This window comes from Mustelus asterias, chromosome 4, assembly GCF_964213995.1.
Source record: "Mustelus asterias chromosome 4, sMusAst1.hap1.1, whole genome shotgun sequence".
Lineage (NCBI taxonomy): Eukaryota > Metazoa > Chordata > Chondrichthyes > Carcharhiniformes > Triakidae > Mustelus > Mustelus asterias.
This window is the reverse complement of record NC_135804.1, coordinates 30629155-30642437: the sequence shown is the minus strand read 5'-3', so window position 1 is coordinate 30642437 and position 13283 is coordinate 30629155. Positions and strand designations below refer to the sequence as shown.

General features: G+C 41.4%; 1 protein-coding gene across 2 annotated transcripts in view; it reads right to left on the bottom strand.

Moving 5' to 3' along the window:
• The window catches only part of phlpp2 (PH domain and leucine rich repeat protein phosphatase 2), a 104996-nt gene that overhangs the window by 87990 nt on the left and 3723 nt on the right, over window positions 1-13283 (bottom strand). For both annotated transcript variants that reach the window (XM_078210775.1, XM_078210776.1), the window contains exon 3: window positions 5347-5480. In XM_078210775.1, the coding sequence (XP_078066901.1) occupies window positions 5347-5480 (134 nt within the window). The remainder of the gene's footprint in view (window positions 1-5346; window positions 5481-13283) is intronic.

Genomic DNA, 13283 nt, shown 5'->3' with positions numbered 1-13283 from the left:
GGTGGCACATGGTTAGCACTGCTGCCTCATAACACCAGGGACCCGGGTTCGATTCCAGCCTTGGATGACTATGTAGAGTTTGCACATTCTCCCCGGGTGCTCCTTCCACAGTCCACAATTACATAGATGGGCCATGTTGACTGGCCCCTTAGTATCCCAAGGTGTGTAGGTTGTCAGGTAAATACATGGGGTTACGGAAATAGGGCCTGGGTAAAGGTGCACTGTTGGAGAGTCGGTGAAGACTCAATGGGCCAAATGGCCTCCTTCTGCACTGTAGGGATTCTATTCTATGATTCCATGACAAACACCACACACAGTGGGACAATTGTTAGGAAAAAAGCATTCCATGATTTTAAAGCCACATCCGCTTTGAACTGGGTGATTATCAAAAGGTAAATAATTATTCTGCCAAGAGGAAAAGCAAATCATAATTAATTAATTGTACTGTAGGCAACTGTTTAAAATAAAGCAAGTGCAAATGAACTCTGCAAGTGAAATCAATTATGTATAAAAATGCAGAATCAAAACGGTGCACAAATCATTTGAGACTTGAGCAAACTCGAGGCAGACACTTCAATTCTACATCAGGGAATTCTGTACTGCCAAAGAACCATGGAATCCCTTCAGTGCAGAAAGAGGACATTTGGCCCAGCGGGTCTGCATCAACTCCCCAAAAGAGCATCTTACCCAGGCCCATCCCACCCCCATCCATGTAACCCCATGCATTTAGCATGGCTAATCCACCTAACCTCCGCAACTTAACTGTGAGAAGAAACCAGAGCACCCGGAGGAAATCTACACAAACACAGGAAGAAAATGCAAACTCCACACAGTCACCCAAAGCCGGAATCGAACCTGGGTCCCTGGCACTGAGAAGCGTCAGGGCTAACCACTATGCCACCCATGGGTGTGATCTTTTGGAAAATAGCTGAAGGGATGTGCTGTTTGATATGATCCACCAGCCTTTGGAACATAGAGCCTACAAACCTGGCATCGCACCGGCACTAAAATTCATGTAACAGATTACTCATTTGTGTTGTAAGCAGAATGTCTTTCAGGTTTGACGGTAGCATCCTGTTAGTGGACAACACCACACATGTTGTTACTGCATTGAAGCAGCGTGAAATGGCTAGCTTCACCTTGTCTTTCCAGTGTAATCGGAGATAAACTGCACTATCCAGGACTGAAATTGGAGGCCTTCGGCCCATTCATAAGTTTGTGCGAAATATAGCAAGCAGTGATCAGATCAGGGCAGCCATTATCTCAAGGATGGTTTTGATGCATTATATTTCAGCATTAAGCTTGCATGGCGAGCAAATGGCTTCAGCCCTATTTACAGAGATCCTTCTCTCCTCTCTGGATACACAAAAGCTTGGGGCAGCCACCTCAAAGGTACAATGGGGAAAAAGGCCACCATCTCAGGCCTTTCAGCCACAGTGCACCGAGAGGCTGGAAACTGTGTAGAACTCCAGAGACTGTATGCCAGACATTGAATGTATATTGTAAATATCACACGTAATGCAATTGGTTTGAAGCACCGCAGAATGCAACACGCTCAATTGAGAAAATTTGAATATTATTACACTTTCTGTAATGACGACATTGAAATGTTTTGGGATGCTTGTTTAGGTATTTTATGAATCAAGTACACTTTTGGAAAAAAAAAGTAGACTGAAGCTTAGTTCATGATGCTCCTATAGTTGAAGGGATTGTTAATACACAAAGAATAGCGATCTTGATAATATTATGACCCCTTATATTGGACACATCACTGTCAGGGATGGGAGAATAAACAACCAATATTTGTCCATGGCAGGTCCATGTGCTCATTTGACATTGCTAGCTTATTCACAAATGTAATGCCCAAGGGAGCCATAAATATTTGCACTGTGGCATTATATCATGGTGATCTAGAACAGCTGCTATTATGTGAATCAGTATTCACCGAACTTACCAACTCAGTAACTTGTGTGGTTGAGTTCAGTTTTAACAACACCATGTATGCCCAAATAGATGGTATTGCCATGGGATCCCCTGTAGGCCCAGTATATTGCAAACACCTTCACTGGGTTCCACGAGAAACTCATCTTTAATGGAAGACCTAATCTCCTACCCCTTGCATATTTCTGATAGGTAGATGATACATTTGCTATATTTGAATCCACAGCTACATGCAAGAATTTATTTATATACCTTAATGAGCTCCATCGTGTGTTCAAATTCACCACTGAAATGGAGCAATCATATATATGAGACTGGCCTTATCGACAACCTTGTAAATAGGGCTGAAGCCATTTGCTCGCCATGCAAGCTTAATGCTGAAATATAATGCATCAAAACCATCCTTGAGATAATGGCTGCCCTGATCTGATCACTGCTTGCTATATTTTGCACAAACTTATGAATGGGCCAAAGCCCTCCAATTTCAGATATGGATAGTGCAGTTTATTTCAGATTACACTGGAAAGACAAGGTGAAGCTAGCTATTTCACGCTGCTTCAATGCAGTAACAACATGTGTGGTGTTGTCCACTAACAGGATGCTACCGTCAAACCAGAAAGACATTCTGCTTACAACACAAATGAGTAATCTGTTACATGAATTTTAGTGCCGGTGCGATGCCAGGTTTGTAGGCTCTACGTTCCAAAGGCTGGTGGATCATATCAAATAGCACATCCCTTCAGCTGCTCACAACAGACAAGGTACCATCCATATCCAACCAGCCTGTGCATGCAAAACACTTGTGATCAACATTAGATGCGATTCGGCAATTGGACAATGTTTGCTAAACAATCCTGAGTGTGCTAAGAATTATGGTGACAACCAATTTGAGAGTACTACATGTGCTAGAAGCTGCATATTTAATCACAAGACCCTGCTTTTTGCAAGCAGAAAGAAAATGTACACATAATGTGCTTGTTTCAACGAAACAAAATTAAGTGGCAACCTTTCTCTGGTTCATTCCCCAGGGCAATGCCTTGACCAGAATCAATCTTACAGGTTTGAATTTAAACGAAGCTCGTCAGCCATAAATTAATTGGTGCATTTTCCATGGCAATGCCTCTACCAATCAACACTCTCTGCTCATGAAGTATAAATTGTTCCCTTTACATTAGGTATTGTTGTGAATTGTCCTGATGAGTGCAAGGTGAAAAGCTTCAACAACATTTCAAGAAGAAATTAGATATAACTCTTGGGGCCAAAGGGATTAAGGAATATGGGGGGGTGGGGAAATCGGGATATTGAATTTGATGATCTGCCATGATCATAATGAATGGTGGAGCAGGCTCAAAGGGCTGAATGGCCTACTCCTGCTTCTAGTTTCTCTGTAATATGCCTTTTTTCAGCAATATTCAATTGTCAGTTTCATGAGAGAAAAAAAGAGAAATAAGTCAGCGCACAATAAATACTTACTGTGCAGAGGGACCTGGGGGTCATTGTGCATGAATCGCAAAAACTCAGTTTGCAGGTGCATCAGGTGATCAAGAAGGCAAATGGAATGTTGGCCTTTATCGCGAAAGGGATGGAGTGTAAAAGCAGGGAGGTCTTCCTGCAATTGTACAAGGTACTGGTGAGGCTGCAACTAGAGTAGTGTGTGCAATTTTGTTCCCCTTATTTGCGGAAGGATGTATTGGCCTTGGAGGGAGTACAGAGAAGGTTCACCAGATTGATACCGGAGATGAGGGGGTTCACCAGATTGATACCGGAGATGAGGCACCTATTTTCCCTGATACCATTCCAATATGTATTGCACTTCACCAGTGAATACGAGAAAAGGCACTGCTGTCTTATGAGGAGAGATTGAGTAGATTGGGCCTGTACTCGTTGGAGTTTAGAAGGCTAAGGGGAGATCTTATAGAGACATATAAGATAATGAAGGGGCTAGACAGGGTAGAGGCAGAGAGATTCTTTCCACTTAGAAAGGAAACTAGAACTAGAGGACACAGCCTCAAAATAAGGGGGAGTCAGTTTAGGACAGAGTTGAGGAGGAACGTCTTCTCTCAGAGGGTAGTGAATCTCTGGAATTCTCTGCCCATTGAAGCAGTGGAGGCTACCTCGTTAAATATGTTTAAGTCACAGGTAGATAGATTTCTGATCAATAAGGGAATTAAGGGTTATGGTGAGCGGGCGGGTAAGTGGAACTAAACCACTATCAGATCAGCCATGATCTTATTGAATGGCGGGGCAGGCTCGAGGGGCTAGATGGCCTACTCCTGCTCCTATTTCTTATGTTCTTAACTATTCCTAACTAAGCAACATGTCAATTCCAGTTTTCAGTTATAAAATAATTACATTTCAAGGACCTTACTCATAAAGCAGAGTGTATTTGGGCTAAATTTGCCACCCAGGTACTATTTCATGCTACATACTTGGATAGACCTTGAAATGAAAATGCAAACCTTGCCATATGCAACGTTATTAGAACTGCGTTATCCTGTGGGCAGGTTGTTAATTTGTGGTCAACTGCACACGGTACAGAAATTAGTTAAAAATGAGGCTGTATGGCACAGTGGATTAGCACACTTTCCTTTCAATGTCTTATGCTCCTAGATTTACAAATTTGACATCAAATTAGTTTGAGCAATCCTAATACAACTGCATTGCAAATGGACCAGGAACCAATCAAAATGTAAACTTTTTCTTTTCTCCAAACACTGACTAATATCTGCATTTTTTTGTGTTTTGTGCTTTTATTTCAGTTTCCCGACTATGTATTTCTTACCCTAGAATCTGAATACTGGTGAGAGAAATACAAATCTGACAATGGCACTCTGAGCTTGAGGAGCCAGTAAGCAATAAAGCTGATACCATGGCACCTATTTTCCCTGATACCATTCCAATATGTATTGCACTTCACCAGTGAATACGAGAAAAGGCACTGCTGCAGGTGCTTGTGTGTCCACCTACCAGCTTTGACATCTCCTAATTGCATCTAATTGGCTGTGAAGCACATTGAGATGACTCCATTCATCTGCAAAATATTGGGCCATGAACATTTCCATGACTGTGAATGCCATTTAATGATGATCAGCTGACAGGAGCTTCACTTTACCTCTCCCAAAAGGTAACGTGCCACTCTAGCAAAGCAAAATTAGTGATCTGACAAAGTAGTAATAAAATTCAACCCCAACAGGGCAGGAGTGTGTAATGACTGACAAGATAGAGTCCAATAGTCCAAGCATTTGGTTGAAAACCCTATGCTCTGCCACATTGCTGAAATACAATAGCCAACAGCCAAGCACTGATGATTGGACTTTTAAAACCTCTTCCAGATTGAAGCAATAAAAACATTAATTAGATCCCTTGCTCCCAGAAATCTTTAACAGCCAGCACATGAAATCCTACCGTGAAAGTATCTGATCATGCAGCTCAGATCAGCCATGGCTCCTTCCTCTTGTATCCGCACTGGATCCTGGAAACCTAGTCCAGTTAGATAATCATAAAGGATTTGCAGAGGTCTCTCATCAGGATTCATTCTCCTAGAAACAAAAAAAGTGTCAAAAATAGTATTAAGAATAAGATAATTACTTCGAAACACATGTAAGATCTAGAAAGGAACAGTGTTAAGAATCTAAAATGGTTGCAGCAAATGCTGGCTCCATGCAAGAATAACTCAGCTCATTCCACACCCCTGCTTTTTCCCCTTGGCCCTGCAATTTTTTTCTATTAAATTAATTGGCCAATTAGCTTTCAAAAGCCGTGATTGAATCTGCCACAACCACACACTCGGGCGTTGCGTTCAGATCCTAACCGCCTGTTGCATAAAAATATTTTTCCTCGTGTCACTATTGGCTCTTTTGTCAGTCACCTTAAACCGGTGTTCTCTGGTTCTCAACCATTCTGCTAATAATCTGTCCAGAGTTCTCATGATTTTGAATGCTTAAAGAAAATCTCCGATACTCTCAACATTCTGTTCTTCAAGAACACTCCAGCTTTGCTAACCTATCCACGTAACTGAAGTCTCTCATCTCAGGAAGTTTCTGTCAACCTTCTCTTCACCAAGAACAACCCAGCTTCGTTGATCTATCCATGTAACAGAAGTCTCTCATCCCTGGAAGTTGCTCAAAAAACCTTTCTGCATGCTCTCCAGTGCTTTCACATCCTTCCTGAAGTTTGGTGCCCAGAATTGGACATAATGCACAAGTTGAGGTTGAACTACTATTTTATAAACAATCACCATAACTTTGCATTCCATGCCTCTATTTATAATATTTAGGCTTTTGAATGCTTTGTTAATCACTTTCTCAATCTGCCCTGCCACCTTCAACGAACTTTGCACACATACCCCCAGGCCCCTTTGCTTCTGCAGCCCTTTAGAATTGTATCCTTTACTCAATATTGCATTTTCTTGTCCTTCATCCCAAATAAATCACTTCACACTTCTCTGCGTTAAATTTCACTTGCCACATGCTTGCTCATTCAACCAGCCTGTCTACGCCCTCTTGAAGTCCATCGCTATCCTCCTCACATTCAAATATTCTGGACAGGACAGCACAATACAAGTCAGGGAGTCTTGATCAAACTGTAGAACGCTCTGGTCAAACCACACCGAGTCATGTGCAGCACTGGTCTCCAAAAAACAAAAGGAGACATTCCAGCCGTGGAATGAGCTGCATGGATGATTCCCCAGTCTTGGAGGTATCAGTTGAGGAAAAACTGAGCAAACCTGGGCTTTTCACCATTAAAATGAAATATCTGAAAGGTACACAAAAATAGTACGGAAAAGAAAAATCTGGAAAAGTATAAATTAGTTTATACCATAAAAGGTTTTCTTCACACACAGTAATCATTATACTAAACGGTCTTCCAAATATAGTGGTGGCAAAAACCCTAGAATCTTTCAAGAATCAATCTGTTATTGTAATTCGGGAATTTAAGGTCTTAAAGGATGAGCTAATGTGGACTAAATTGCATTTCTTCTCTGCAATTATCCTGCGAGCCAACAAATCTAAAATGGTTCATTGCAAACATGTCAAATGCATACTAAAACAAAAGAATCAATTGTCAAAACTGACAATTTGGTGGTATTTATTTATCACCAAATTCTTTGACAGACACAAACATCTCTATCACAATTAATCACATCACTCTCAGTAAATTTTAACATGTTAGAAATTCGTGACAACAGACTAGCTGTTCAAAAGGTATAACATCAACTGTAAGGCAACTGCAGAAAATATAAGTGCACAAACCTGCCATACTTTCAAGGCAATAAACTTCTCATGCAGTGTATTCTCAATACATCCAAGCTATACAGTACTTTAATGTAAAAACGCCATTAAAACTATTCCACACGTGATATAGCATTTGGAAAGCTGCAAAGATTTGTGCAAGTGGCAATGTGTAAGTTTGGGTCCATGGTTTTGAAATCAGCAAATTTCCAATCTTAACTGTATGCTTAGTGATGAAGGAAAATACAGATCACTGGACTCAAACACTAGGGCAGACTACATGTTTTCAAAATGTTAGATCGTATAGAAGGGCAGATATATTCTGTATTCACTGTTTGGTAACAAACACGATTCAGATCAAGCTGGAGACAGAAGAATCAAAGAGATTGATGAGATTTGATATCAGCAAGTTCAATGACAATAGAACTAAAGATGATTTCAACTTACTCTTAGGAACAGATTTGATGTTCTTGCTGATTTCACGCCTAGAACAGTTGACAGGTGGGAAGAACTAAAGGTCGTAATGAGAGGAGCAAGGGACAAGTACTAGGATATCAAAGTCTTTGGTATCAGTTACCACAAATGGGATCATGCAGTAGAAAAGAAGGCACTTCATCAGGAATGATAGAAAAATGAAACAGGAAACGTCTGCCTTCCATCAGGTTTATGTAAATAAAGACAGAGGACTGAAGAGAGTGCTCAAAAAACAAGGATGGATGGATGAACAAACAAGAAGCAGCAACGGAGGATGCAGATGCCCGCAATGACGAGATTACTTTTCCAAATTGGAAAGATGATTTCAGGCAGTAAGAAAGCAAGAATGAAACATATTACCTCCAAGAGAATGTACAAGCTATCTCAAAAGATGAAGATAAGTTACCATGAAGGACAGAACACTTGCACAAAATCCTCAATGGACCTACTGCAACCAACCTAGCCCAGGTTGATCAGTCCCCAACTGTACTTCTAATAAGTGCAGAGAGTTCACTGAAAATTAGGTGAAGAAGGCAATTGCTGAACTCAAGAACAACAAATCTTCCAGCATAGATATAATTCTGCAGAAACAACTGTCCAATAGCTATGTCAATCTTGCAACCAAGTCCAGATCACTGGCCTTGTTCCTCAAGATTAGAAAGATGGGTCAAATTGTCTGTGTCTGCAAAATAAAAAGGTAATCTTATGGAATGTGGTAATTGGAGTCACTCTCCTATCCATGCCATGCAAAATCTACTGCCAAATGACCCTCAACTGTATTCAAAAACAACAGGCAGGCTTCAGAACAAAACACACACACACACAGCAAATTTATGCACAGAGACATATCACTAAAAACTTCAAAGAGTACCACATGCCCTGGCCGTCAGCTTTACTGACTTCACAAAGACACTGCTAGCCAACACTGGCCTTCACTGTGGAAAATTTTCTCTTCATGTGACATCTCACCGAAGATGGTTTCAGCTATTGAGGAAATCGATGAGGATTCCAGGTCTTGTGTCAGGACAGAGGATGTTTAGTGACCGATTATGTGTTGACTGGCGCCAAACAAGGTTACATCCTTTCCCTTTCTTTCTGTGGTCACTATTGACTGGGTATTCAGGAAGTCAACCATAGATAATCTTGGATCGAAATGAATCAATAATGGTTTGCGTATAGCCTCCTGCCCTGTCAGATAGCATATTAGGGTTGCAAAAACTCATTAACTGAATAGGCTATCAGGCTGAGAATGGAACTTCCCACAAGTGCCAGGGAATCAAAACAAATGACAACAGGGAACCACCAACAATCAGCAGATGCTTATGGCAATTAAAACAAAATGGACACCGTTTATCTGGATAGTCCTAATAATATCCAGGGAGCCACAGACAAAGAGCTCAGTGCGAGGCTAGGTCAACCAACCAAATGAAAAGAAATTTGGAACAGTAATTATTGGCCTATCTCTTGCAAGCAAGAATGGTTGTCTTCCACAAGACCAAAGATGGTTGATGAGGCCAATTCAGGATCTGCAAACTTTAGGGCACATAAGGGATTTTGTGTCATGTGGGGTATCTGGTTGTGTGTTATTAATTTGAGTAATTTGTTGGATGTCAAAGTGCTGGAATCCTTTCAATGGATTCTGCAGCTGTCTGGTTCGATCCAAAGTGATGGTCACCCAAGAGTTGAGGTCAGTGTTGCGTTCCTTCATGTTGACTTTCAGCACATCCTTGAACAACAACTTTCCCATTCTGGTGAAATGAAAGTTGCCAAAGTCCCAGAGAACCATAGACTGCTCTCCCCCTTTTTTGAGAGAGTGAGCTGATTGATAGTGATTTAACCTGAGAGTCACCACACCACAGGTGAAGGGCAAGGTTGAGAAGGCAGGGCCTTCATGGAAAACCTCAGCGGTACAGAAATTCAACCTGTGCTGTTAGCACCACTCTGCATCACAAACCAGCCATCGAGTCTGAGCTAACCGACCTCCCCCTCTTCTGGTGCACCTACCCAGAGTGAGCTTGGAAGAGATTACCTGCTTTGGCAGCCGAACGTCTGACATTCAAAACAAAGGTCCAACCTAACAAAGCTGATCACAGCCTCATTGCTTCTGGAGCCTGCTTGACAGAACACACTGATGTTGGTGCATTTGTCCTCCCATCAGATGTGCCACAGGCAGCATTGGCGGTATGACTCCGGTGCCTTGATATGTCTCCTGCATATTGTCCATGTTTCAGCCAAGCACAAGCAAGGTAAGGATCATGACTGCGTGGTAGATTATCAGCTTGGTTTCAGTTTTAATGCTGTGATCTTCAAACAGCAATTTCCTCAGGTGACAAAAGACTAAACCTGCAGATTTCAAGCGATGTCTAATTTCTTTGTCAATGTCAGCCTTTTATTAAAGATAACTTTCAAGGTGTTGGATGTGTTCCACATTTTCCAGGCACTGATCATGAATCCTAATCAATGGGGCTGGGCGTGCACTTCTGCAGTGTGCTGATGAAGGACTTTGGTCTTCAGAGCTCTGAAGAATCATGTGGAGTTAAAATATTAACTCTGTTTCTCTCTCCACAGATACTGTCAAGCCTGCTGAGTTTTTCCAGCATTTTCGGTTTTTATTTCAGATATCCAGCATCTGCAGTATTTTGTTTCTGAATGTTGATTTCAAGTTCCACCTTCTTGTATGCCTCAGTAAATAATTTGACAATTCTCTGGAGATCTGCTTCCAATACAGCATCATCGGTGTATTGGAGCTCAATGCCTGAGTGGTGTAAGTGTTTGACTGAGATCCAAGATTAAATAGTTTATCGTTCACATGAAAACAAAGGTTATGGTCTACAGCGCAAATGTGCTCTCCACTCTCCTACATGATTGTGAAAATTGGAACCTGAAAACCTGTCAAGATCGGAACTGGATAGCTGTGACACCAGATATCTTCAAAGAATTCTAAGCATATTCTGAAGGGGTTTTATCCCCAACATTGAAGAAAGGAAATGGTCAGAATAGTCTCCAGTTTCATCGATCATCTGTAAAAGATGGCTCAGCTAGTTTGGCACATCACCTGACTTTCATCGTTGCAGCCTGCTCAGCAGAACATACAGTCGGCTCCTACTGGACACAGAAGACAGCAACCCAAAATTAACAGGCAAGTCTCCTGCAGTATTAAATTTCTGGAAAGTGTGAAGTAAGAGGTGGGAAAGAGGAAAGAAAAGTGACCCCAACTTGCCTGGCAGTAAGCTGAAGTGCGAGACAAAGCAGAATTAGGCAAGAAACAGAGACAGCAGAGAGTATAATATATTCAAAAGAACTTCTTGTATACCAACATTAAAAAAAGTTGCAAATCAAGTTTCTTAAAGTGAGAATTAAAAGAAACCCCCCTTTTATTAAAAAAAAACTTTAAATCAAGTCTACAGCAAATACATGATAATTACCTTGCAATTATTTTTAGGCAGCAATCTCAAAGAATTAGAGTCATAAACATAACATTTTATTATTGTCACCTGACCCCAAAATAAGATTGTTCGCCCCAAATTTAAGGACGGCACGGTGACACAGTGGTTAGCACTGTTGCCTCACAGCGCCAGGGACCCAGGTTCGATTCCCGGCTTGGGTGACCACGTGGAGCTTGCACATTCTCCCTACGTCTGCAAGGGTTTCCTCCAAGTGCTCCAGTTTCTTCCAACAAACCAAAGATGTGCAATAAGGTTAATTGGACAAGGTTAACTTGCCCCTTAGTGTCAGGGGGATTAGCAGGGTAAATATGTGGAGTTAAGGGGATAGGACCCGTGTGGGATTGCTGTTGGTGCAGGCTCGATTGTTACTAAAAATAGTTTTGTGCATGCATACTGCAGAAAACATGGAATCAATTTGATTTTGGTTTGTACCAATTATGATAATAGACACAAAAAGTCAAGATATTCCCTGCTGTTAATGGACAACAACATTCTCACTGGTTGCAAGGCAATCATTGAAAATTAAGAATGGTATTCTATAGCGGAGTATTGTTGAAGGTACCATCTTTTGGATGCAAGTTAAGAGTCCCATCTGGCCTCGTGGGTGGGCATGAAAGATCCAAATGGCACTAATTGAAGAAGAGTGCACAGCTCTCCCAATCTCCTGGGCAGCATTCCTCAATCAACATGATTAAAATCAATCTGATCATTGTTTAAAAATTTGTCCATTCACAGGATGTGGGCTTTGTCGGCAAAGCCAGTATTTATTGTCCATCTCTAACTGTCCTTAAGTGGTGGTGTGCTGCCACTTTGAACTGGTACACTCTACATGGTGAAGATAGATATATACAGCACAGAAATAGGCCATTCAGTCTAATCAGTTCCTGCTGGCATTCATTCCACGATGCTATTCAGTAGGAATTGCCAGGATTTTGACCCAGTGTGATGAAGGAACACTGATATATTTCCAAGTCAGGATGGTGTGTGACTGGGAGGGGAACGTGGAGGTAGTGGTGCTCCCATGCACCACTCATGCTTGTTCTTCTAGACAGTAGAGGTTGAAGAAAGCTTGGAGAGCTGTTGTAATGCATTTTGTAGATAATACACCAAGTCGTCAAGACTTATATAGTATTATAAGAAAAATAGAGTGAGAAAAGAAAATTTAAGATGAGGACTGAATAACATGTGCGATTCCTGGTTCAATTATTCCACATCCTCTGATCAACTTCATCCGAAGATGACACCTGATTGCATCACTCCGCATGTAACACAGCAGAAGACCAATCAGAGCGGGGTTTCCCAAACTGGGTTCCGTGGAGCCCCTGACCATTTTACATTTTTTTTAAAATCTGTCCTTACAGCTTGACCAATCAAGGGCTGCTGTTTCACTTTGTTGCCTTCTGATAGGCGGACCAGTCAGCCTATCAGCAGCCAATAAAGTGAGAAGCCACTTCTGACTGGACAAGCTGGAAATACTTTAATTTAAACTCACACGCAAGTGAGGTGCCAGATGAGCAGAGGCCCCAAGAGGTGAAGCAGCGGCCCGAGAGAGTTTGATTTATGCTGGGTCTCAGGGACCCCGAGAGACTTTGGGAAGTGCCGGGACCTCAGAGGTGTGTGCATGCGGGATGAGCACATGCATCTGAAATGTGAATCCAGCTCTCCAGCAGTACTCCCAGTTTTAAACTGATTTCTGCGCAGCATCACGCCTGTCATTAAAAATGATAAAAAGGTAGGAGGCAAGACAAGTATTTGTTGAATAGCAAAACATGCTATTATATATAAATAAGACAGAAATATCTTTGAGGTTTGTTTTTGTACATTTGCACCAATTCATTATTTTGTGATTTAATTCCTCAAAACAATAAGAATGTTTCTTAAGTGATCCATCAGTATTCTTGGGAGGTCCAAAGGGTTCTGTGGATTGAAAAGTTTGGGAAATCCCTGAACTCGTGGATACTTTTTGTGACAAGTTTAACTATTTCCTTTTTAGTTTGCGATGTTTTGAGCAATTTAAAGTGTAGACAACATAGAGAAACCATTTTCGTGCAATTACGAAGTCCAACTGGAAGACAAAACTGATCCTTGCATTTTGAAAAACATTTACAGCACTTTTGTCACAAGTAGCTCTAACAAGAGACTGTGCTGCTATCTCCAAAGGAAACAAGGCACCAAAAGAAGTGTTTACATC